Source organism: Lichenostomus cassidix, chromosome 6 (assembly GCF_008360975.1).
Source record: "Lichenostomus cassidix isolate B80296 chromosome 6, HeHo_3.0, whole genome shotgun sequence".
In the NCBI taxonomy this organism is placed as follows: domain Eukaryota; kingdom Metazoa; phylum Chordata; class Aves; order Passeriformes; family Meliphagidae; genus Lichenostomus; species Lichenostomus cassidix.
This window is the reverse complement of record NC_139487.1, coordinates 22,573,663-22,600,296: the sequence shown is the minus strand read 5'-3', so window position 1 is coordinate 22,600,296 and position 26,634 is coordinate 22,573,663. Positions and strand designations below refer to the sequence as shown.

The 26,634-nt window shown below is 39.3% G+C and overlaps 1 protein-coding gene across 21 annotated transcripts in view; it reads left to right on the top strand.

The window, feature by feature from the left end:
* The first annotated feature begins 394 nt into the window (after positions 1-394).
* KCNMA1 (potassium calcium-activated channel subfamily M alpha 1) overlaps positions 395-26,634 on the top strand; it is a 430,367-nt gene continuing 404,127 nt past the window's right edge. For 16 of the 21 annotated variants that reach the window (XM_085064005.1, XM_085063996.1, XM_085063994.1 and 13 more), the window contains exon 1: positions 397-1,096. In XM_085064005.1, the coding sequence (XP_084920131.1) occupies positions 788-1,096 (309 nt within the window). In that variant the 5' untranslated portion in view covers positions 397-787. Of the gene's footprint in view, positions 1,097-26,634 lie in introns of all 21 variants that reach the window. The other 5 variants (XM_085064006.1, XM_085063988.1, XM_085063986.1 and 2 more) reach the window with 3 other exon arrangements.

Sequence of the window (26,634 nt, the reverse complement as noted above, 5' to 3'; positions counted from 1 at the left end):
GCCTGAGCGACAGCCGGGCCCTGGAGGGAGCTCCCGAAGGATGGGCGAGGAGGCGGCGGCAGCGGCAGCGCACGCACAGATGGGCCAGCGGAGGATGAATTAGGAGCCACAGGAGGCTGCTGCCGGCACCGAGGGGGGAAGAGGAGAGGAGGAAGGGGCTGGACTTGGAAGAGGAGGAGGAGGAGGAGGGTGCGCGGCGGGGGGGACTGAGTATCGTTAATAACAAGTTAAAGACTAATAACAATAATAACAGACCACCTCCGGGAGGATCCGCGGCGGAAGCTGAGTGAGGGATCCCCGCTGAGGCCAGCGGGGTCGCAGCGCTGGGTATCTTGGAGAGACGCTCAGAGGCATCAGTTTGTGGTGGTGGTGGATGATTTTTTTGGGGGTGGGCGGGGTAGGGGCTGTGTATGCGGGAGAAGGAAGGGGTGGGAATCTGAGGAGGAGACTATATTTTTGTTATTATTTTTAATTTTTTAAATATTATTTTCGCCGTACAAAGAGGACGCTCGGAATTCACCGGCCTGTCGGCTCCCGAGAGGGACCCGGGAATTGTGCGGTCGCTTTTCTTCACCTGTTATTTTTTTTTTTTTTTTTGGTTGTTTGGTTGGTTTGGTTTTTTTGTTTGTTTTGATTGGGGGCTTTTCATTTTTATTACTCTCCTTATCCCTTCCCCGCTGAGCAGCGGCGGCAGCAGCAGCAATATGGCTGGTGATGGGCTTTTTGGGGGGCGCTGGCGGCGGGAGGAGCTCTCGGAAGCCCCTGCGCGCCCGGCTCGCTGTTAGCTATGGCAAATGGCAGCGGCGGCGGCTCCTACCCGGGCGGCAGCGGCAGCGGCATTAGAATGAGTAACAATATCAACGCCAACAATCTCAACACAGACTCGTCCTCCTCCCCCGTCAATGTGCCCAAGATGGATGCGCTCATCATCCCGGTGACCATGGAGGTGCCCTGCGATAGCCGCGGACAGCGCATGTGGTGGGCTTTCCTCGCCTCATCCATGGTTACTTTCTTTGGGGGACTGTTTATCATCCTGCTGTGGAGGACCCTCAAGTACCTGTGGACTGTCTGCTGCCACTGCGGGGTCAAAAACAAGGTAACTCCCCCTTGCTTCCCCTCCTGCTGCCGGTGATGGTTCGGTGCGCTGGTGGTGGCGGTGGGGAGGAGTGGTAGTCGGAGCGCAGCCTTGGAGAGCAGGACACCTGGGCGAGGTGGCAGCGGAGCGGACGCCGCAGGGCTCTTGTCGGTGGCATGTGCTGGCCGCTCGTGGCTCAGGGTTGCCACGGGCTGTCGGGAGCTGCGGCGTGGGCAGTATAACTGGAGGGCTGAGGTGTTGGGTGCAGTCCCCAGGCGTGTCCCCCGTTTCCCCCTCTCTGTTCCACCCCACAGAGGGACTCGTTCGATTTCATCTGGTGGCATGAAAGTTACAGCCGCAGTCCGACGCTCACCCTGTCGGGGAGGCACATGCTGGTGTAGTGGGACGGTGCAGATCACAAGTTTACCTGCACTCTTGGGACCGCATATGATGGGGTGGGAGCTTGCATATGCTGATTTAAGCTCAGTTATCTCGTGGAATGAGAAACTTTGGCAAAATGCAAAGGGTCAATTTCTCACTCAGGTGAATCTGTATGAAGCCAGTTCCACTCCCTGCACATCTTTGACGTTTCTGTTTGCTAAATTAAATGTAGCTGTCTAGGAGTATTCTGCACATTTATGCACAGTATTTACACACACTATTCTCTTAACCTAAGTGTGCAGTCTTTGAGGCAGCCTCTCTGCCCCTTTGATTTTTGCACGTTACCAGCTGGAAGAAAGCATAGTATGTGAAGTAAGTTCAGCTCCTGCTTTGAAGGGTCTATTTTCAAACCAAAGCTAAGAACTTGCTCAAGTCCAGACTTTAATTTTTGATTACGAAAAACGAGATTGAAAGTATTACGACTCTGTGTTGTGAAAGTGGATTTTGACAGACCCCAAAATAGACCAGCAACTGGAGTTTCTCCCCTTCCCTTTTCACATTTTTTGAATTACAAATGGAATAATATCTGCTTCAGTTATTCCTGGCACACAGACACCCACAAAAACACACACACCTTTTAATATATGGTTGCTAGGTTGCTGGTTTGCTTTGACGTACAGTGAGCTGTCTTCCCTTTCTCCTGCCCCCTCCCCGCTAAACACACAGTACATCCACCAGCTGCACGAAGGGCCCAGCATTTAGGGGAAACCAGAAACAAACTTAGAGCATGAAAAGTTATGGTACTTGTTTGTTGTGTAGTTTGGGTTGCCTAAATGAACCTCCACATTCCAGCTGGAAGTTAAACTATTACAGTGAACTATCTGTGGAAGGAGTGATCGCCAAAATTAAGGAATAAAAGCTTTTAAGTCAGCCTTAAGCATCAGGAATCCTATCAGGCAGCACTACTTTTCTACAGGCAATTTTTCTTACTCAAAACCAAACCTGAACTTTCTTAGAGAGGTGTTAGCCAGGTATGATGACACAGCTCTAATGAATTTGTGATAATAAGATACACTATTTCCTACAGCAGTAAAAGGCAATTTTCAAGGAAGGGTGATAAGTGAAGACTTAACCTTTGATTTCATTGTGTATTTAGCATTTCCCTCTCCACAGGATGAGACAAATCTACAAAGGCCGTCAGGGATCTTGACAGAAAAGAAAAATCTGCAGGTTGTTACCTTGTGCTTCTTCTTTTGAGAGAGTAAAAAGTTGGAGACTTGTACGCAGACTTCTTACGCATGGTTCCTTGGTGGTACTGTTGGTCAGATGGTCCATCACTGGGACACAGTCAGTTAAAGCAGATCAGTCATTTCTTAACCAGTATAGAAAGGTATGTGCAAATTGTCTTTAAAACCACTTGGGCTAAATGTATCATTTAGTAACAGGCTTCATCGAGGGCTTCAAACACTTCCAGTCTGAACAGTTTGACGTACTATGGCTATGGCAGGTCGTAAGATTTGAGTTTATTTCATCTTTGATACTGAAGTAGTTCCATGAATGTCATTCCCTGGGGCAGGAGGATAAAGGACTCTGCAGGTAGGGGGAGATATATGTCTCCTTTTAGATCCTATTTGTTCCACTTGTAAGGCTTTTCAGGACTCTGGTGAAGAACTTTCAAGGGTTGATCCTGCGTTCCTTATATGATAAAATTGGGAATTGGAGGAAATTCTGTGTATGCAGGGATATTAGTCATAGCTAGTTATTGCAAAGCCCTTTTCTAGTATTTAGCATAAAAAGGCTAACTGAAGTAATGACTGGGAATGTCTTAAACTTTGCTGTCATCAAGCACATACTTTGCTGCTTGGTGAGCTGGCAAAAGCTGCCGAGGCAGCTGATGAGAAATGTGAATGCATATATATGCTATGTTGACTATACTGGACCTGCTAGAAATGCAATTTTAGAAGAAGTAGCTCCTCCTACTGCAGGATTGAAGCAGTTTTCTGCGTATTAGGAGCTTTCCTTTCCTGGGCTGCTTCTCCTGCTGCTCCACAGGTTGCAGGGGGGCTGGGCAATCCTACATCATCTCACTGTCTGCATAAAGAGTGGTCCCAGCGAGAGAGCTAAAAGAAATCTTTCTCATGTCTACTTTCTGTGGCCTCTTATTGAATAATTCATATATATACATGAATAATTCAGTTACTGTGCTAACACTCATGTCCGTATATGTTATTGCAAAGAATTGCAAAAAGTTTCGTTTTTTCCCTCCCTGCTATATTCTAAGCATGACATTGTATTTCACGGATTTGTCAACAATTGTTAACTTGACTTTGGGATACAAAACTTCTAAATGGCTATGTAGAAGGATTTAGAATGTGGTTTATTTGGGGCTTCCCCCTCTTCAACTCATTCAATTTAAAGCTGAAATTCAAAATCATGATATAAACAGTTTAACACCTTGTGGTATGAAATTTCATTACTTTTTTTTTTCCCTGGAGATAATAAAGTCACGATACTGTAAGTCAAGAATATGAAAACTGCTAACAGAATCATCAATGCTGTCCCTTAAATTTCCCTGTCTAATTTATGTAATTGTATATGAATTACATTACTCTTAATCCTGTATTAAAAATGATTGTTGAAGTTTTAGGATTTTAATGCTCCACACTTGCTTTGTGAGTTGGCATTTAAAAAAAAAACTGTCAGAAAAAAAGGTAAATCTTTAAGTAAAGTAAATCTTTGTTGTCAGTGTTTCATGTAGTGTGGCAGTTATTACTATTGAAGCCCTTGTATTCCTTTAGTTAATATGAAGCCCTTGTATTTCTTTAGTTAATATGGTATATAATTTTAGATGCAATTTTTCAGAATTAGCCACAGTCTGTTTGCAACCAGCCTTGAAAAAGGCTGGGTTTTTTTCTCAGTATTTACATCTACATTTTTAGTAGTGCTTAGGTACTGCTAAAGAACTTGTCTTGTCATTGCATTTTCTTTGTCCATTGACTAACTCATTTCTGTTTGTGTATGAAAAATAGAAAGTGATATTAAAATTCACTGGGCTGGACTCTGTCACCATTAGTTTCTCTTGTTTGTGGTAACAGCAGAAAAATAAAATAAATATGCATGGTGATGTGCACAGAGGGGCTAAATGCATATTATACAATCTATAGTTCTTTTGATTATATGGATCTGCCTCTGCATTTTCTATGCTCCCGGAGGGTATTTTCTACTGACATTATCTGATACCATATTTTGGCTTTGAACAAACTCTAAAACATGAAGAAGGAGCAGTGGAATGAGAGAGCTCAAGTTTGGGGCACAGTCAGCTCCTAGAGCTGGCCAGTGCAGAATCAAGTGGAATTTATATCCTTTTGAGGAATATGATACCAGACCCCTTATTGCTGCTCTGTGGTTCCCCAATGAAGGGTGCCTCTTATGGACCTTATGTCATCAGCTTCTGGCAGGTAGAATATATCCTTATTGTGATGCTTTCAGTGTGCTTTTCCTCCCCACAATTCAGGACTTGTACATGTATAAAATAAAATTATGGTTATAGGTAGCAGTTGCTAGGCTGAAATTACAAGCCCTAATAGTCTCCTTTGACATTGGTCTATGTGTTTTTGAAATGTAGTAAGTTACGCAGTGCTAGATTTGGTCAGTAAAACCAAGCAGCATTCCCATTTGTTTTGAACTGAGAAAAATCTGGTTTTGCTGGAAATACAATATTTGCAGAAGTTGTCTTTGAAAAGTTAACAATTTCAAGCCAGAGCTCTAAAGCCTGAGAAAATTTTAAAGTGGAAAAATTTAAGTCATCTGTAGAGCAAGCAATATTCATTCCAAGCTAGCTCTCGTGTAGGCGAGGTTTGTTGGCTTCTGAGCAATACCTGCATAAATGTCCTCTCCAAATAAAGAAACAAATTTGAGGCACGATCTATTGAGAAAAGGGTGAGTGTACATTGGAAGACACATGTGGACACATAATGCAGGGGATCCCTTCATTTAAATCTCTACAGGGAAACGTCACCTTGATTCTCTGAAGATGTACTGAGCAGCAGCGTATGATGAACAACTGGAAGGCTCAAGGGATTAGCAGGAACTGTAATGCATTTTACTTGTTAGTCACATGCCCAGCCTGGCTCAACCATTCCTGTCTCATGGTTATCAGGTGGTCTGCATGCAATTACTCTGTGAGAGCCTCACCAGACAGGTTGCCAGTTGAGAGGTGGCCATGGTGGAGAGGTCAAGGTCTGAAACAAAAGGTGCTTGCAGCCCTTTGCAGATGGTGCTTCTGCAAGCAGAAAAAGGCACTGGTGTGGAGAGGTGGATGCTGCTGGTTTCCATGCTCTGAAAAGGAAGATACTTTGTCTCTCTGGAGCCTAGAAAGGATTTCACGTTTTATAAGCACACGCTAAAATAGGTTATGCATACAGGAAAGCAAATGTATAAGACAAGGATTTAAACTGTAAACCAAACATTCTCAACCAAAATGTTATTTTGATACAGTATCATACTTATTTTCAAGGCTTTGCAACACATACATTTAAGGACAACATCTGCATTCAAAAAGAACTTGAAAACCTCACATTTGCCCGTCTGTAAGTGCTGGTTGAAAACCATTACAGTTCATCTTTTTTCCAGTTTAGCTCAATAGAAGAAATGCCTATAATAACAAACAAAAAGCTTTTAAGTAACACTGATACTGATCCTTGTATTCAGTTTTGATGCGTTGGGATTTCTGAATGCGGAATGAGGGCAGTTTACAGCCCCAGAGACAGAAACATTTAGAGAGCACTAGCCCTAAGTATAATCTCTGCAGGGACAGGATCTAATGATTATAATTAAACCCAGCAATGATGGTGCTTGTGTATGTCCTGTATTATTGCAAGAAAGTGGATTGTGAATCTTAGTCATTGAGTGTCCTTCCTGGGACAAATCCTAAAAAGAAGCAGTAATCTCTAGTCAGCAGGCGCAACACAGAGCGGCAGTCAGTGTTCCTTCTGAGACGGGCTTTGCTATTCTGTGGAATCCAGCTCAGAGTGACAAAAGTCTATGTGAATTTCGGGGCTGGCTGGTGATAATTCCTCAGCAGGATCAGGCTGTAGTTCAGCAGCAGCAAGGCATCCTGTAGTGTGAGGTGGGGAGGGCAGCAGTTACTGGGGAGGTGTAAACATAAAAATAACATTAGATGAAGTTAGGGGACAGGATATCCCTTTGGTTCTGCTGAATATACCTAGTCACGTTGCATAAAACTGTGTATTTACATGTATGAAAGTTACTGAATTATCAGAAGTCTGAGGAGGGCACAGTGAATACAGCTTGTGGAGGTTTTCCAAGGGAAAGATTGCTGAAACATTGTGTGGGTGTTAATGGTTAAAAAATATTTTTCTCCCCCACATATGATTTTAGTGGCAGAAGGAAAGGAACTACACTGTAAAAAGCTCTTGTAAAAGCTGTGTGTCTGTAATGGTTTTATATACTGTGACATGGCTGAAGGCTTAGAATCATAGAATATCATGAGTTGGAAGGGAGCCATAAGGATCATTGAGTCCAGCTCCCTGCTCCTTGCAGGAATACAATGCCTGACTGGGAAGTGAACACAAAACTCTGTTAGATCACAAGACTAGACTGGCATTTATGTGAAATTACATAGGGCTAACTACACCAGTTCCAAATTAGAACTCGTGGTTTGTCAGTGTGGGCACTGTGTCCGGGGCACATAGGTCACCTTGGGTGACAATGAAGGCTGGAAAAGCAGCAGAGTATGGAAAAATGAGACAGAGTGATACCTATATTCCATGCCTGTCAGAGACATTGGTCAGGAAGGGCCCATTTTGAATCCTGATGGTATTTATAGCCTGAGAATACATCGGGTTTGCATCTTTGAGAGGAACACTTCATTTCCATATATAGTATACATGGTTCTGTTTAAATGAATGTGCTGCCACTGAAATGTGTTGAGTTTCGTTTGCTTTGAGATGATATATTGCATGTATTTGTCTGTTTGAGAGTTACAGAAACGAGAGAGTTATCCAAGGTCTGTTGAAATAGAGGGAAGCAGTCCTAATAACTTCAATGGCTTTGGACTCAGGCCTAGATGTTCACAGTGTCCTAGATGAATCAGATTCTTTATAAAAAAATATCCTAATGTTAACATTTTAAGCTTTTAAAAGCTTTTTCCTTTTCTTGTAGCGAGTTGTATTTACTTGGTTTGTGGCCATTATGTCTGAGATTTCAACATTAGAAACATAATATTTAAAAGTCACACACAGTATGTTTCCATTCCGGTCAAGAATTATACCTTCTGCCAGGCTCTCCTTGGAAATCAAAACTTGAGTGCTTGAATGGCTGATAATATCCTATAAGGGCATCTCTCCTGCAGGCTGATGTGCAATGGTAAATATTGGCTCTTTTTTTAGAACTGCAGTTAAGTGCACATTTGGTGGAACTGGCAGAGGTGCCTTGCCCCATGGGTCACCTGCAGGACAGAAACATGTGCAGCTGCAGCCCTGAGTCCTGGAAATCTTTTTGCTTGTCCTGAGCTTCACTGCCTAACACATCAGAACTACTAACGTAGAATGGGGAAAAAACCCCAAATTCATCATCACCAGGACACGAAAATGGGGAGGAGTACTGTAACCTCATCAACAATTGTAGCATCACACCACAACTGAATAGGTTAGACTGTAACTGTTAAATACACATCTGCCGTGTTCCTTTTTTATTGCTCTTTATAAAATAAATTTATAATACAGTTTTGTTTCCCCTTGGTCCAAGCAAATGATGACTAAATATTTTGGCATACGTGGTTATATTTCATTCATGTTATCTTTTACATTTTTATGTAATAGCTTAGCTCTTCTTTTTTTTTTTAACTGAAAAGGTGACTCACGTTTAATATGCTATTACTATTATCATTATTAGTAATAAGATTAACTTTAGCGCTACTGGTGTTGGATTAATTTTCTATTTTAAGTATAGGGAAAACATTGTTACAGATATGTCTAAAAAAAGACCTGTTTGCAAATGGTGTCTTAATTATTGCAAAAGCAAAGAGAAATGTATTAGAATGATTCTTGCTTTTTGCATCTTGTAAGTCTGTCTAATACAAACTCTGTTAAACTCAGTTGTGATTATGCACAGATATTGTTCAGGACAGAGATTACCTGGAATGGGTTACTGGCTTCTGTGACCTGTAATGGTCAGAGTTGGTGTAGAGCACTTCAGGTGCTCCAGATGTGGTGAATCCTTTGGCTAAATCACTTAGAAGTGATTTGACATCACATTTTAGAAAGTGAGTTTGCTGAAGGCAGAAGGTTTGTGATGTTTTGACGTTTTCTAGGTTATCCTACTGAAAGTATTGTTTCATAAAGAAACTGACAAACTCTACGTGGGTTTTGAAGGAAAAACCCCTTCTTATTCCTTTTCCTTTTAGTCAAAAGAACAGCTTAGGTAGGAGAAAGTATTGCAGAGTCTGTCTATGTGGAGGGCAAACATTTTTCCCCATGAGGGGTTTATTTAAGCACTTTGATTATACACTTATGATAAACTGTTTTTTTCATATGGGTAGTTTTTCCAGCATTTGGTGTTAGTTTTCTTATACTATATATATACACAGTACGCTTAAACCTAAAGGCTTCTGTTTTCTTCAGGATCAGAAACTGGGGACTACTGGCTTTATGTTTGCATTATTTTCATATCACTTAAGACTCTCAGCTATAAAGCATACTCTTTTCTTTCACCCTTTATGGGTCTGGTTTCTGGTTTAAGGCCATACAGAATTTTACCTGAGTAAATGCTGGTTTCATCCTTTGACACTGCCTTATATGTGTAACTTCTCGTGTTGTCTTTTTGTGAGTCAGGAGAGCTGAATTCATGTTACAGATCTCTTGGTCCTGAAAGAAAACAACACTAAAAACTTGACAGTTTTGATATTTGCAAAAATAATTTTTGTTGCTTTGCTGGAATGTGTCCCTAGGATGTAATAAAATTTTAATTTACTAGAAGTAGAAAATGCTGTCCAACATGTGGAGCTTTGACTCTGCCTGTATGGTGTAAGTGATAAAGTTTTAATGTTAACTTAAATGATACGCAAGATAGGAAGGCCACAATATCTTTGTATTGCCAATGGAATGATCCTGTGTGATTCCAGGAATGAAAAAAAACATTTGATTTTTCTTATTTCCAGTTTGTGGCATTATGTTTGTTATTAAGTTGTGCATAATTTTTAAAGAAAACTCAAAAGCAGTAATTTAGTTTAGTATATGGAACTGGCATCACTTGCACAAAATAGCTGTTTAGAGAAAATTTACATTTATGATCTTAATAAGATCTTAATCTGAATTGATTTCAGTCAGTTTCAGTTTGTTGCAGAAAGAGGTATTACTGTTCTTGAAAACTTTTTTCTTTATTTAGATATTTATTCATGCACATAACAGCTAAAATCAATGTATCTTTTCTTTATTTAATGCTGACTTTACGCATCACATTCTGGACTTGAGTTGGGTTTTCTTAATCCCCTGGCTTCTCAGTGTATATAAACATGGGGAAGGTAGTCAAGCATTTGTAAAGTTACACACTGTTTTAAAGCTCTATAAAGCAATAGGGTCTCTTGCATTAACATCTAATAGTTTTCCTTTTACTTTTCGTTGCGCTAAGAGGTTGATAAAAATAGTAGTAAAAAAGAATATATTTTGAACTGATTGCTCTTAGAAGTAACTGTAATAAAAATTAAGTGAAAAATAATTTTTTGATTCTATGTTACAATTTCTATGGCTATGTTTTCTTTAATAAACCCGCATACAAGCTTTTTTCTTTATTGCCTGTCCATGTGATTCTTTGTCTTTCGGTTTTTTGTTCTTTAAAGTGAAGAGCAGTAATGTGAATAGATCTCAAGCTCTCTCCTATGCCCACTATATACCGAAGTAAAATATATCTTTACAATTGATTACAGAAACTGTGTTTAGAAACTTTCCTGTCCTATTAAAGAGTGGTTGAATGAGGGAATGTGTAGTCCTAATTTGTAGAGGTGAAAAATAGTTCAAACTCCAGGGTGAAATGCTTACTTACTTTTTAAAACCAAAAAGCAGACACAGAATGTCATAGGCTTGCCTATTTGCTTTTTATACACAAAGAAATAGAATAATCAGTTTTGAAGATTTCTGCCTGCAACAGCTTAAGGGTACTGGAGAAGGGACTCCAGATTTGCATCATGTGCAGCAAGAAAGTAAACCTGCTGAGTTGCTAATTGTTAAAATCCTTCATTAATGATCAGCCAGGATGTTGCTGAGTCTTGTTGAGAGAAAGGTCACATCACAAAGTGAGTTGGTTTACCGAGTGTGGATGTGTTGGAGGTGACTTGGTGATGGACAGAGCTCCAGACTGTCATGCAGCATTTAACTGTGCTGCTCCTGAGGTCTCTTGAGTGTAGGGGAATACCAGTTTGCTTTAGAGCATAGCTGATTGCATGATTATTTCTGTGAAGGTGTCCAAGCTTCATTTTGCAGTGTTTGCATCTGCTTTATGACATGATATGAAGTGAAGGTGATGCAAACCATACCCAATTGACCTAATGCCTGTTGAAGTCTAGTTACATCACTTACAACTTTTTAAAACACAAATTTAATCTGTCAGAGCAAGTGAAGTGTTTTGGGGCACCAGTATTTATTTAGTCTTCTAAGACTGGACTTGCAATCTTGAGGTGTTGGTTTGACAGTGCTAATAAATCCACACTTTAAGTCTGTGAGGAGACTTGCTGCTAGGTACCTGAGCTGTGTTGACTGGCAGGTGGTGGTAGGTCCAGATCCTAAACCTTTCTGTGTGTTTTAAGGCCTTTTTTACTGAGCAGAAGTTATTTAATAGGTAAAAGTTGAATGATGAAAGGTTTAAAAAGAGAGTTTGTTTCATTATTGCAATGCTATGTATTGATTTTATAATGTCCTTTGGTGGGATAGGGCTTTGTTAACTTGAGCAGGTAGCTGGGTGACTTTTGAAAGTAAATTCTGGCTTTCCCAGGTGGTTAGGTGGATTCCCTCCAGGTGAAACTATGTAGGAAGATGAGCTCCAGCAGCACACCTGATCTGCTCCACCTGTTCATGGGCCTGCAGTCCCTGCAGCTGGGTTCAATTAGTCTCGAGGCTATAACTGCTGAAGTGCAGCAGCTGGGGAGCTCCTTTGTCCTCTCATTGCTGTCTTGCTCTTCATAGAGGTAAGGTTAGTTGTGTTTAGAAGGGAGAAGCCTGGATGAAGTTTTTGATAAGTATCTGGCTTTATTTTATATTTGTTTTAACCATTGTACAATGTCTGTACAGGTGCTCACAGTTGGTCTTTCTTTTTTTGTGCCATAACTCTAATTTAAGGGTTAAGCTTATGCTCGTGACCTTGCTGTTGGTGCTGTAGATGTGCTGGGAGGCTCCTGGGGCAGGCTGGCTGCTGGGGATGGGATGGGATGGGAAGCCAGCTGGTAAGGCTGAGACATTGGATTGTAGCTTACTGCTTTAAAATCAAAGGTGTTGCTTGTGTCAGAACTAGTGATTAATTCCAGTATAGCAACTCCAAATTGACCTTTTTTAAAAAAAGAAATTTTATTGATCTTTTGAGAACTTTGGCAAGTGTATGAAATCTGTATGAATAAAGCTATTATCATTTATTCTGACTGAGGGGGGGAAAAAATGGCTTGGGACATGTTGCTCAAATAGCTGCTGCCTATTTGATCTAATCTGAGATAAGAGGTGATAGAGCTTGGTGCCCAGGCTGTTTTCAGGGTGTTTTTCCTATAGCTGATAAACATTTGAGTTTTATTTTCAAAGCATTTATTAGTAATGGAGAGGAAGGTAACAATAGCTCAAATTAAAGGTAAAAGTTCTAGAAATGCTTCTGGCAATATAAACAGACTTCTTGAGGTTGTGTCTCAGGTGTCTTTGTGTTCTCCCAGCTCATGTCTATGAAAAATGCTTATGAGCAAGAAGTAAAGGAATAAAGTGCAGGTTGGTTTTATAACTATTTATCAGGTTGAATTGTCTTTTCCTTGGGATAAATAGTTTTTGTCCTAGGTATGGATTGTTTTCAGCAGTGTGAACAAGGGTGTAATTTCCGTTGATGTGTAAAATACTGTTTGGATTTTAAATGGTGTGTACAAGTAGGCTATTGCAGTATAACTCGTGTAGAAAATATATACTGCCATAACTTAAAATTGATGGCTCTAATGGTTATAGGTAAATGAGAATGGGCTCTGAGAGCTGATGAAAGTGAGAGTTCTGGTTCTGTCTCTTAAGACTGTAGTAGGCCATTAATATCAGTGCAAGTATAGGGGGTTCTTCACCCCTGTAATTATATTGATGTTGCATCCTGGATGTCTGGTTTTACATTGTCAGCTTATTTGGGTTAATTGGGCTGCTTTCTAATAATTTATAAGACCATCAAGTTAATGTATTAGATCATTAAGCCACTGAGATTGGCTCAGTTGGGCAGAGTACAATGTTAACACCAGGGTTGTGGCTTCAGTCCCTGTATGGGCCATTCACTGAACAGCTGCACTCAATGATGCTTGTGGGTCCCTCCCAACTCAGAATATTCTGTGATTCAGTCTTTTCTTAAACAAACCCAAAGCCTTAAAAAGAAATTATTTTAAATATTAAAAATGGTTTACTTCAGTACGGATCTTGTGGCAAATGCTTGTTAAAAAAAAAGGTGACTTAAAAAATAATCATTATAGTATTCAGAATTTAATTATAGGTTGTTTCTGTTTGTCCTCTTGCCTTGGGCTTTTGATTAGATTATGTAGTCTGGAGTTAATGCTCTGTAAGTGTCTCACCAGACTCCTGAAGGTGAAAACCTGAGATTCTTGTTTAGTTGTGTGAGATTTGGAGCTAGAATGTTGTGCAAATGTTTTAATATCAGGAGACATGCAGTGCATATGTTATGGAGACAGACCTCGGGGAATTGTCATCCCTTACAAGCAATGCGAGCTGGTTTGTGTTCTGTATTGATACATTTTAAGTAAAACTAATTCCTGTACCGTGTGTCAATGCTTCTGCAGCATTTAAGTTCTGTTTAGAAGGCTGAAAGGCTTATGTTTGTTGCAACATTTCCTGCAAGTTGGAAAATTGATTACTGGAGCTCTCGGATATTGTTGTGAAATGTTCCACCCTATATAAAGTGCATTATGCCTTCAAAATTGGACTTAGCAATGGGGAAGATGTATCTGAACTATTTTTCTCTTGTAGTATTCTGAGGCCACATGGTTTTGCTGGCTTAGTTATGCCATATCCTATAACCAGCTTTGACAAAGGGGCGATCCTCTGCCCTATGCATCTTAGGATGTAAAAGCAGATAAGGAGAAAGCCAGGAGGGGAGGAGGACTGTCAGAGAACTGATTTGTCCCAGTCCATATAAAGCAGCCTAGGGATTAAGCTAAGCAGATGATTTAATTAACATGCAACCACTCACCCCATTTGTTAAATTTATGAAGAGAATGTGGTTTGTGAGTTCTTCAGAGCAGTTACTATATCAAAGAGCTACAGGTGGTTACAAGTTGCTGTGCCGTTCTAAGATCCTGTGAAGTTTTATTTTTTACATAAGCAGAGAATAAAAGCAATAATAAAAAAAGCACTTTAATTTTGGTGGGATGAAATTTTAGCTGTAGTGTACTGAGGAATTTTTAAGAAGAGAAGAACAATGTGGTGGAGTGGATGAAGGCTGATGACAAGGAGGGATTGTGTCTAGCTCAGTGTGCAGTGCATGGTATTCACTTTATATGCAGACACTTGGAACACGCTCGCTTCATTGCCATTAAAAAAAGCCCACAGTTTTTGAGTTCCCATATCCACACTGGATTTAAAGAATATTGCTACTTTTAGGATCTAGGAAGGTTCCCAGTTAAACATACGCTTGTTGGTTTTACTATTTTTAACTTCTTTGAGCAGCACGTGTTCTCCTGAGATATTTATTTGTGAATGTTGTATTCTGTTCTTAAAAGGAAAATCTCTCTCTGTCTAGATTCTTTTTCTGTAGCCAAGAAAGGAAAGGACCATGGTTCTTCCCAGTGCTTTACTTCTTTGAAATCCTAGGAGACAGGGTAAATTAATTGAATCTAAAATGATCCATCTGGTAGTGCTAGCAATGCCAGGGGAGAACAGGTGAAAGAATCTGAGCCAGAGAAAACATATAGTGCCTTATATAACATGTAACTTTGTGACATATCGCTAACAGGAGACTGATCTTGGTGCCAGGCTTTTTACTTTTTGTTTAATCTTGTTTGTAAGTTGGAGGATTCAGGGGGTAGTTTGAAATGCTTGTTTTTGTTGCCTTACTACAAAACTAGATGTTTTTTTCATTATTAATAAAAGGCAAATGTATTTAGTCCAACATGAGAAACATACCATTCCCTGTATGGATTTCTTTGAAAATAAATGGGTTCTCATTGTTTGAAACAAAAATGAAACTAAGTCAATTTCAGAAAAAATAATATACCTTTTAAATTTAGAAAGCTGTTATGCAAAATAAAAATCGTGGAAGATATGGTGCCAATTCAATTTTGCCTCCAGATTTGTGTACGAAGAATACAAAATCTCTGTGCAGACTTTTTTGTTGCCAAAATTACCTTGTTTAAATTGTCAGCAATATTTTCAAGGCAGTGATTGCATCGCTGGGAATAGAAATGTAAAAATGACTGTAAAAATTGAATTGTATTACCTGTTTCGGGAGGCATGAAAAGGTAAACAGTATAAATGCTGGGAAGAAGTGAATTAGATGGGAGAAGAAATGGCAATGAGGAGATTAACAGTGTCTGCTCACAGCACAGGGTTTTAGTTTGGCAGAGCTCCTCAGCACACATAGCAGTTCTGCTGTGGCACCAGTTAGACATGATTTCTGTGTCATTGCCTGTGTGATGGGGCATGTGGCTGAGAGAAGGCTGCTAATTGCAATCTCTGGGGACATCTATTTCATGAGGGCTGGTGCCTGGGCCTTTTGGCATGACTTTGGAACAAGCACAGAAAGTAGGCCAAAGAGCTTTTTGGGAACTTAGGAGCTTAGTAGCTAGATCTTTATCCAGCTTAAAAAAAAAGAAAAATCCATCTCATTATCTACCTTTAAGTCAAATTCCATCCTTGTCTGTCATTTTTTAAAGCATCCTCTGTTTCATTTCATGCTGCTTAAGTTTAACTTGCTTTTTGGTAGTTTAAAAAGCTCAACAAACCTCAGTGAGAACATTTTAAATGAAGGTTGGAAGGAGCATGTCTCATTTGTCTTACTTGAATTTGCTACTCTGAAGCAGAGGATTTTAGGTGGTTTGTGAGATGAACATAAATGTTGGTTGTGTTTTTATAGTGGAGAGACTTGAATTCCATTTTTGATAAATAATTTTCAGAAAAATATACTTTTGCCCAAACTGGAGTACTTTCAAAACACTAATACAGGTTCAATAACTAGGGGAAGGACAAAAGTGATAGAGAAACTTTTTCTTTCTTTGGTCAAGTAAGAAACAGTTTTTAGTCTTATATTTTATTTCAGTTTGCAGGGTCAAAATTAAAGGCAGTTAATAGCTTGATTCATGCTGCTCTTTCAGGAATCTCATTTTGACAAGTGTTTATAGTTTTCAGGAGTTGTTTCCATATTAGAAGTTAATTTGTTGATCTTAAAATTCTGTGCAATACATTAATTCTGCTCTCTGCTGAGCTGTAGTCTCTGAATGTTTCCATTCCTAGGGTATGGCTATATACATATTTGTAAAATATAAGTTTATATGAATATGACCAAGTCTTTTATGAACAGCTACAACAAAGTTTAGATGTTTTTACAATGTGCTGTACTATTAGAATGTATTATGTTCATTTTAATCCCTATAATATATTGTGGAAAGCATGTAAGAGTAGGTGATGAAATATGTTTCTTCTTTGTAGAAATACTATAAATTCTACAAACCCCCTCAAATAATTTGATTACATGATAAGCAATGTAGCTGCCAAATTTCTGTAGAAACTGTGGTCAGGTGTTTAATATGTTTCACTGGTTTTAATAATTCTTTTGTTTCCATATAACTGTAGATTTGTTAAGCATTTTGTGTGGTTTATTTGTGGAAGCAGCTATTATAGCAGACACACGTTGAAGTACATTGGAACAGGCTTGCTTACTGAGTGATGAGCCCTTGGGAAATTTAGCACAGCTTTTGAGCATTGGAATGAAACAAAGAAGTGGCAAGATGAGAGCAATTCAGATCACAACTGGTCTGTAAGAAGACAGTGAAAAGAAAACGTTGGATATTATGTAATGTTTTTTTAAGTGCCTGGTGCATTCATGCCTTTCTAGGCCATTGCTATGCTGTTCTGTTTTATCAGTGTGCCTGTTGTTGTGTTGTGGAATTGCCTTAGTTCTTCAATGCAGGGTTTTGGACTTGGCTTTTTAATGCTGTTTTCTTTTATCTCATATGACATCCATGCTCTCTATACAGACTGGGGTATATGTGGCCATAAATTACAGACACTATCATTCCATATTTGATTTTTTTTTTTTAAATTCTGAAGTAAACATTATGATTTGGAGGCCTGTTGCTATATTGACTGTAATTCATAGTTCCTGGTTAGTGCCTGAGTTTTGGCAAAACTGCTTACCAGAAGGCAGAGAAGGTTTGGTACATGTGTCTGTATGTTTACGTGAGAAATAGCTTGGTGATATCTCAGGCTATTCTGCTTTGCAGAAGGAGGTCTGGAGTAGTTATTTGCAGTACAGCAGGCTAGTTTTTGAGGTTACTGCTCCTCCACATTGTTGGCCAATTGAGCTGGAAAACACTAAATCACAATATAAATTAGCAACCTTGTTTTCAAGATACGTCCTCACTTTTTTTTTTCTCCACAAGAAAATTGAGTATCTCGCTTTCTTCCTCTATTGCCTTCATTATAAACCTAATGAGTGCTTCCACAGCTGAGTCTGACTGAGACCAGAATTACATTTAGTCCAGCAAGGAGGTTTCTAGGTAGGAACTGGTTGATCAGTGCAGCAGAAATAAGCAGTGCCCTGTGGTTTAAAGGAGCTGTGAAGGCCTGGGCTTCTATGATTGATGAGATGTCTGAAGTCTGACTTCAGCTGGAGCTGCGAGTGTGCAGTCTTAGTGAGAAACTACACCTTAGCTTGTTTAATTTATCCAGGTGCCTTTCTGACTACCTGTGTGGTGTAACAATGTAACTCTTTTAACCTGCATGGAAGAAGCTGCTTTACTATAAAACTTCAGAAGTAAACATGGATTGTATAAATACTTTAAATGCAGCTCACTGACTGGACAATGTCTAAACCAGAAGTTTTCTACTTTATATTTTCCTAGTAAAAAATTGAGATTAAGCAAATTCCTCTAGGCAGTGCTACTGAAAAACTTAATTTTTGGTAAGGTGACCTGGAGTGGCCTTTATTCTTCAATCATTTTTGAGATACTAATCCCCAGATCCTAGTGTTCTCATAGTTGAGGTCTTTGTGTGTGGTGTTTATACAATTGTACAGCCAAAACCCTTCAGAGGACTTTATTAGCACAGATTTAGTATTTCTTTTTAATTTTTTATTCTTCATCTATATTAAGTACTGTGATATATTGCATTAGGAGAGGATGTATAAAAGGCTTTGCTGTATTGCTTTTGTTCAGGACTTCATAGCAGTTTTATTTTTCTGTTTTAGTGGCTAAATGCTTTTTGGGGTAATTCTCCAATGAAATATTTTCATCTGCATAGACTTAAAATTCTCCTTTTTGTGCAGCGAAATGTCAATTTGTTTACCCACACTTTTCCTTTCTTCACCCAGTGCTCTGTTCCTTTTGCAAAGAGCAGCCATTCTGTGGCTTTGTACAAATACCTTCTTTTAGTGTATTGTCTCTGTCCAATTTTGGATTAATGTCACGCAGGGCTGGTGCATTCTCGAAGTAATTCATTATGATATGCAGCTTAATGTTTGTGTACAAGTCCCTCTGGTGTTCTGATGGTGCCAGGACACTGGGGATCAATTATAAACTCCAGGTAATGCATGTATCATATGGCAAAAAGTTAGATATGCTTTCAGGACTGGAGGATGGTGGTTATGGATATCCATCTAGCCTTGAGTGCATCTTCCTTGGCAGTCGGTGTATTACTTTGTCTGAGGAATTGTAGGGCTTCTAATTTTTTTATTACTCAATTATTACTCAATAGAGAATCTTCATGACACTTTGATATGAAGTTTTGTTATAATGCAGGCTTAAAATAAGTCTCAATATTGCAATGATTTCCCCATTAGTCCTGAAGGGAAGTTTCAGCTCTATGTAGGTTTTGGCAGGGGTGTCCTGCAGAGGCTCTCGATTTTTGGGCTTACTGGCTGTAGGTCCTTCCTGGAAATCAGAAGTGAAGGAGTGTAACAGATGTATTTTCCTCATTTCTGAAAAGAAATAACATTCTGTAGATTTACAAGGGTTCTCACACTATTTTTTTCAAATGCATCTAGCAAGTATTCTCGGTCAAATCAAATCTGAGCTTGTACTTAAGTAATTTTATCTGATCAGGACTGAAGCACTTGTTCCATGATGTTCTGAGAACTCTCAGTTCATGTTGAAGGCACTGTCAGCTGAGGTTCTTAAAACAGTATGAAATTCTTAACTGCATAATTTATTACTGCTAGAGATACAAGTGGGTCAGTGCCAAAGCCTGGAAACAAAATATGGGGATTTAGAATCCAGTCCAAGAATTCAACATAAATGTAGCAAATGCTTGGCCAGAGCTGGTAGCTTTCCAGTACTCCAGGTCTGAGGCCATTCATTGTCATTGGTGACATCTCAGCATTTGATAGTGTTGGCTTTTTAATTCTTTAGGTATGGAAAGTCTCCTGATAGCAGTCATAAGGAGGTTAATGAGTTTAAAAACCTAAGAATGCTAGGTGCTTGTGATCCCCTGAGAGGACTTTTTCCAGAGATGAAATTCTCTTCCTTTTAAAGAAAATCTTGGGCTACCAGAAGTTTTCCACAGAGATTAAGAGTTAATGAAGGAAAAAACAATTTCCCCAAACAACTCACAACCAAAAGTACTTTTATGCCTTACAGGGCTGGCATTCTCTAGAACCAGAAATACTATTTTGTTTTTAGCTACATACAGATCCTGGTGGGTAATAGAAGATTATATGATGCTGGAATTAATTTTTTTTAAATTGTATATTTTAAAATATACAATTTTTGTTTGTTTGGTTTTGGTTTTTTTGGTTTTTTTTTGACAGAGTCCCTGCTAAGAAATGTGAAACAGTACATGGTTAATTAGTTGTTCTGAGATCTCTGGAAAATATGGATCTGAAACAGCCACATGTAATGCAACAGGAGTTGTTAAAATTTCAGTATGTTACACAGTAATAGGAAGTTAGAGCTGGGCACAGTACATCTCAGAAAAAATGTGTATGGGTGTGAAAAACATCAGTCATCAGTTAAGTGGAGCGCAGCAGTTGTGTATGAGCATGTGGAAGCACTCCAGGAAAGAAAGAGGAGCAAGAAATATTATACTTAACACAAATTTGGCTTTAGGTAGTTAAAGGTGTTTACCCACAATGAAACTTGGCAAGAAGCTCAACATTTAAAATAATCTGAAGCATAAATATAGATGTGTAATTACTGAGAGCTGTGAATGAACCTAGGAAATAAGCAAATTCTGCATTTCATTGGAAAGTTGAGTCTTGGCGAGTATGAAGATGAAAAAGGTCAGACCACATAGCTTATGAAACAGTATTCACTTCTCCCCCCATATCTATTCCTCCTGCTCTTTGTAACCTGTAAACTCTGCCCTTTCAGCTTCACTGAAGGCCTCCTTTGTCTGTGTTACACAAGATCATGTTTCTTCTTACTCGTGTGCTCTTCTGATTATGTGTATTGTGCAATTCTGTTTAGGAGGAGAGGGAATGACAAAAATCTTAGATCCAGAGATTGCACTTCAGCATTACCTTATGAGGGTCACTCAGGCAAAGATGTGCATATCCTACATCCCATAGACTGGAGGGAAGCAGCAGCTGTGGGGAAGGGTGGAGAACGCTCTAGCCTTGGAAAGGGAAAGTAGAGTTCTGAATGGGCACAAGGGATGGCCTGGAAATATTCTTCAGGCTTCAATAAACCCAAAAATACCAGAAATAACGTTAGTCACAGGCCTGATTTATGGAAGGACAAATTGCTATATACAGAGAAATTCAGCAGCTTTTGTTTTTGCTGCCTGCGCAAGGAAGAGATCAAAACTTCAGTGGAGAAGGAGTGAAGGATAGAAACTATGAGCGTTCATGTGGTGGAATGTTTTCATTCAAGGAGTTTGTCTTAACAGATGAGGAGCAGAGAGGGGAAAAACCCAGCAGGTACCACATTGTTCAGCATGATTAGTTGCAGTAAAGAGGGTGGGAGACTTGGATAGAAGTTGAAAGTTGGAATGGGGAAGTTGCTAGAAAAAAACCACCCCTTTTTACATTTGTTTGGTCAGTGTCCAGGGACCTTCTTTTATCCAGTGTAAATAGGAAAAGATTGTGGCACCTCACTATTGGTTTTGGTTTGTCATCCAAATGCTTATTTCACTGACTTGAATGGCAATTTTGCATTTTATCCAAAGTCAAAATGTTTTTCCTTGGTGTTAGAAAAACAGTTCCTTAAATAGATTGCCAGTTGTGTTTCTTTAGAGCATTTGAAGGCTAGTGGACTGCTGTGAAAGTTCCTCTTTTTGGAGACAGGCCTGGGATACTAAAGGAAATAAAAATATTATAATAAAATGAGAATAATTCAAGTCCACAACAGGATCCAGCAGTTTACTTGGTAAAAATGGAAGCTGAAATTATGTAGTTGTATGTCTCTTGGAAACACAGCTTTTTAAATGACACAACTTTTGGAAGGGCAGCAGTAGAAGGAGGCTATTTTTTTTTAGTTTGAGTTTGATGAAAGGCCTTCCTAAATACAAATGACCTATGTAAATTCCAAGATAAAAGCATGAGCAGAATTTCTTGGGTTTAGTCCAGCTTTATGAAAGAAATTAAGAATGTAGTTTACCACAGCAATAAATCTGCATGATGCCAGAGTGTGCTGATGGTCCTACTTGGCAGCTCTCAGCTTCACTAGAAGATTGGAGTTTTAACAAAAGCAGGTAAGCTTGGCGCAGCTGTGATCCCACACTGTAATCCAAGCATCACAGTATCTTTCCTGTTAATCATAAATGTCAATGCCTTGCTTTTACTTCACAGTAAGGTAACTGAGAAGTCTGGTATGCTTTTTGATTCAAATAGCACATTTTCTGGCAACTGCTAAGTTGGAGAGCTGTGTAACTTAAAGAATTTTCCATGTGAGATTTTCATCTATTTCGGTGATGTACCACCCTGTATCACTTACACAGAATATGCACAGAGTGAATGAAAATTAAGATGTGACCTGTACTTAGGCACAGACTTGAAGTCTTTTAAGCCTGTGGTCTAAGAAGTGAAAGAGGTGTAGATGATATATTTAAAAAGAAAAATTATGGTGCCATGGAAGAGAAGTAAAAAGGAGTGGCTGCTATGAAACCTGCCTTGCAGACTTACTCTATGGAAATTCTTGGGTCACAGCGTGGAAACAGACGCTGAAGCTGTAGAGGGATGAGATTTACACCTTTATGGTCTTGAGTGCATTTCTGAGTGGATCCCAGATGGCAGAAGCACTCCTGGCTCTCCTTATAAGGCTCCAAGCATGGAAATTAAGTTTTAATTGTAGATCTGCAAGTGTCCTAAGCCTCTTGAAATTGATCTATTCAGCATGCCTATGCCCCCAAAGTAGCTGACTAATATCAATCTTCCCCCATTTCTCACTGTAATGTTTCTGGTGTGGCAGCATCTGCTGTTCTTTGGAGACCAAAAGATGAAATATTGGCACCTCTAACATCTGTAGCCCTGTATAACACAGTCTTTGCATGAATGGGAGAACATGAAAATGGGTGCTTCTGTTGGGATCCTTCACAGCACTTAGGATGGATCCATCCAGCTTTCACAGATGAATAGTTTAGCTTTTAGCTATACTTTTAATTTTACTGAGATTGTAAAATGCCATATTATTTCATTTTTTATTAATGTGTGAGATAATATCAGCTATTATATTTATAGTTTTTACATCTAATTAATGGCTCATTTTTTGAGACATGCAAAAACCATACCACGTCTGAGGCAGGAAGGAACTGAGTTGTGGCACTCAGTGTAACTCCAGCTGTCTCTGCTCAGAAACTTCAAATGGGCTTTTTTGCAGTCAGGCTGCTGTCAAGATGCTAGTGCAGTGGGAAGCTGAGGCTGCTAAAGTGAGGAGAAAATGCAGTCTTAGAAGAGGTGCTAACACTAAGTAGCTGAAAATCACCAAACTGAGAACTAGAGACATTTGGAAAATATCTTTCCCTCTTCTGACTTAATAAGAGGACAAGGGGTTCATCTAAATTAGAGTGAAGCTCTGAGACCACACACAGTTATATTGAGAAAATAAGAAATCTGAGTGCCTGGACTGTCTTTAATTTGTTTAAAACACAACTACCTCAAATATGGATCAGTTTCAAGACTGTAAACATGTTTTGACCACAGCCTACTGGTGAGCAACATTCATTGCTGCAGGAAACTTCCACTCCTGCAGGAATATATTTACAATAAAAAGCCTAAGGGTAGAGGTGGGGTGTCTGCTGTTTTTCACCCCCTCTGAGAATGCAGTGCATTGGGTTCTGCTGCAAATCACAAAAGGGATTTGTCCTTTTCGTTGCCTGTGGGACCATTGGCACTGCCTGGAGGAGGTGTGCTGTCCTCTACTGTCATGGTCCCATGTGGTCCAGTGAGGGTGAAAGGGAAACAGGTTGGACCTGCACCTGGGAAAGTACAGCCTCAGCACTGAAGACTTCTCAGAATGTAGGTGGAGCTGTAATGCAGAAACTCCTGGGTTATGTGGTTTCTTGTTCAGAAGGCTATTTGGTAATATAACACCCAGCCAAGAAATTTAATCTCTTTGGGCCCATATTTGATGGGCACATTTTGAATTCTTTCTGGTTTTGAAATGGAATCAAAACAATTCTGACAGTATCATTGCCATTATGTTTATTTGGTCTCCTCTCAGATTTTTATTTAACTATTTTTCTAACTTCCCTAGAGATTTTATTTCAAAAATTCTAACAAAGTTCTACAAAATACATTGAATGTTGTAATTTTTCTCTGGTAAACCTGTCTATGGGGGATAGCTTCTTTCTGGCTTTCAAGAGACCGAGGTCTGTGGAATCTGATATCCTACTGGCTTTGTTCAGTATTTATTTCTGTATTTTTAATAGCATCTTAATTTGGCTTTTTGCCAGCTTTATGTAGGAAGATAATTTGACAGATAATGTTTAGTGAATGAATTGTGATACTATTCCTATTACTTACCTTTTTATGATATTGGAAACTCAGACTTGAGTTTACTGCAGAAATGTAGAAGGATTTTCCTTGTCTCTGAACCTCATGCACATTCTGTATCCATCATAATTAACAACAGGGATGAAGTGCAATTGGTGAACATCAAGAGGACACAGGCAAGGCTGGCTTCTTTGTGATTTGCCATTTTGATAGTGACTTATGCTGTATTTTAAGTTCATGCCAATTCCATTGTGAAACAGCCTGAAGGCTCACAAGTCTCTCTCTGCATGCAAGTCGTCTAAATCCTATATGAATATTTAACTTGTCTACCAAGTTTTGCTTCTTAAGTATGATTTATTTAGAAGAAAGTGAAAACTTTCCAACTCTGCTTTACAGATTTTGTTGGCTATATTTTTCAAGTCTTAAAGCATCCTCTGTTAGCATGTAGTGAATTAGCTGTACTTGGAAGTCTATCTAGCATTGGAAGACGGCTTGAAAAGTGTGGATAAATAAGAAAGAACAATATAAACCACACAACTTTAGACAAATCTTTAAGTAGACATAATTCCATGTTTTTCCTGAGGTTCACTAAATTCTTGCAGACAAAAGCATTAAGTGTGGATGTTTGTGTTTTGGAAGAGAATTCCTCATCTGTTCTTGTACTTGGATGCAGGTAATATACAACAGAATTACATGTGAGGATCTTAATATTATTGGCACCAAAGCATATCAGACCATCTTGGAAAACTCTTAGGATGAAGCCTTAGTTTTTTTTGGAGGTAGATTTTAACTGCAGGGAAGGGAATTTAATGATTTTTGCCTTTGGTTTGGCTCTTCACTGCCCTATTCCTGAGGCAGCTGTTGAAACTGCCAAAAAGCACTGAGTCAGAGGTTTGCACTGACTAGTCTGCTGTCGATACAATATCACATTTGCTTTGCAGAAGTGCCAGCTTACAGAGTGGCATTTCCTGTTGGAGTGATCAGAAGAATGGCAGGAGACAGAATTTACACAGCTGTCTAATGAATATGCTAAAACGTTTTGAGTTATTTTAGAATGTGGCTCTGAAATTCCCCATTTAGCTTATGCAGTTGTGAAGAAATAAATGTAACTGCCTACAACGTGGTGAAACACTTCTGGAAGTTGCTTTTCCCAGCTGTGCTACTACAAGGTCACTTGCTGAGCCTCTGCTTAAGGGGAGGGAGTAATTGGTGTTTATGCAAAGCTTCATCTCAGCCTATTCTCTCTTTTAAGTTACACTCTGTGTTTTCTGCTCTAATATCTTCCCCATTTTATCCTTCTACCTTTTTGAGATAATTACTCATGTTGTGAAATCCCCAGCTTGGAAAAGATGGCACCATTGGTTCTACTTTGTCATGCCAGGATATGTTGGGTGCTTTTGCCAGTTCTTTGGTGACTCTCAATGAGTTACTCTACCCGGCAGCCAGAGGCAAATGCAGGGGAAAAGACCTATATGGAGACAATGTGTGGATGGATAATAAGGGGAGTGTGATCAACCTCAGACTTCTGCTAGGGCAAGAGAAGACAGTTTTTAGTGATGTGGGCCAGATTTGATGATGAAAGGCAGCTAAAGGGAAAGTGCAGAAGCTGAAACAAATGATGCTGAGGATGGAGACTCTGGTACTGGTATTACAGAAGAGGAAAGTGCTGTGAGCCTGGTTGTGAGGGAACGAAAATGTAAATGCTAGTACAGCAGCTAATACAGATCTTCAGATTTTGCCAGTGTAGCAGGGCATGTGTGAATGGATGTGGGCAAAAGGCAAACAGGGATGTAATGCTGAGCAGGGAGGAGAGGGCTGAGTAATGGGGTGATTTGGCAGCTGTCATAACAAAAGATACACTGGGGAAAGCTATGAAAACAAAGTTAATGGGTGATACAGGGCTGCTTTTTATAGTGTCTATATAGTCTAATTTTGCATGCACTGAATGATAAATGCTTGTGCTTCATGGAGGTTCTTGGAAAATTCAGGCTAAGGAATTCTGACCCAAGAAGTTTCTCTAGGTACAAAATATGAAATAGCTAGATGAAAATGGAATAAAGCCAATTAAAAGAAATCCAGTGGTTTTATTCAAAGAGACATTTACAAAGTATAAGAGTGCATTTTATGCTTTAGAATTAATTGTTCAAGCTTTTCAAATAGTCCAGTGTATTCCAGGAAAAGTCAAAATTGTGTAGACCTTTAGTTTATATACAGTAAATAGCTAGTAAGACCATTTAGGTGCATTTGATTATTAATGCATGAAAATAGTGCTAGTTTATATTTTCTTGAATTTGTCCTTTTTTGTGTCTCATTTTTGTTTTCCGAATCTAATCTCATAAAAGTTACAGAAGCAATAAAAAAGCAAATTTTACTTTAAAATGTGGTTAAAATTGGTCAGGTTTCATACATGAGTGTGGAATTTGAGTAATTGGATAGCAGGGAAAAAAATGCTGTATGATCTTGGACTTGTTACTTTATGTGATATGCATCTGCTACAATATATACTTGTCTGCTGTAAGGTTTTATTTTCCTGTAGAAAAAACCCTCTCAGCCTGTAATACCTGTATATTTTTGTTTTTTCTGTATGTATCTGGCTCTAGAACATATGCAGCTGAAGCAAAGCTTTCTTAGTACCAGATAGGGAGAGACTTGTACTGTTCTGAGGATTGACTTGTAGGGTTGCTGTTACCCTGTTGTGGTTTTGCATTTGATTTGTGCCATGCTGCACATTGCTAGGGCTCTCTGTAGAATGGTTTGATCAGGCAGGGGTTGCATTCTGGAAAGCATAACCTGCAGCATCTGCAGTGGCAGCAGCAGCCAGGATTGAGGTGTGCTGTCAGTTTACTGTG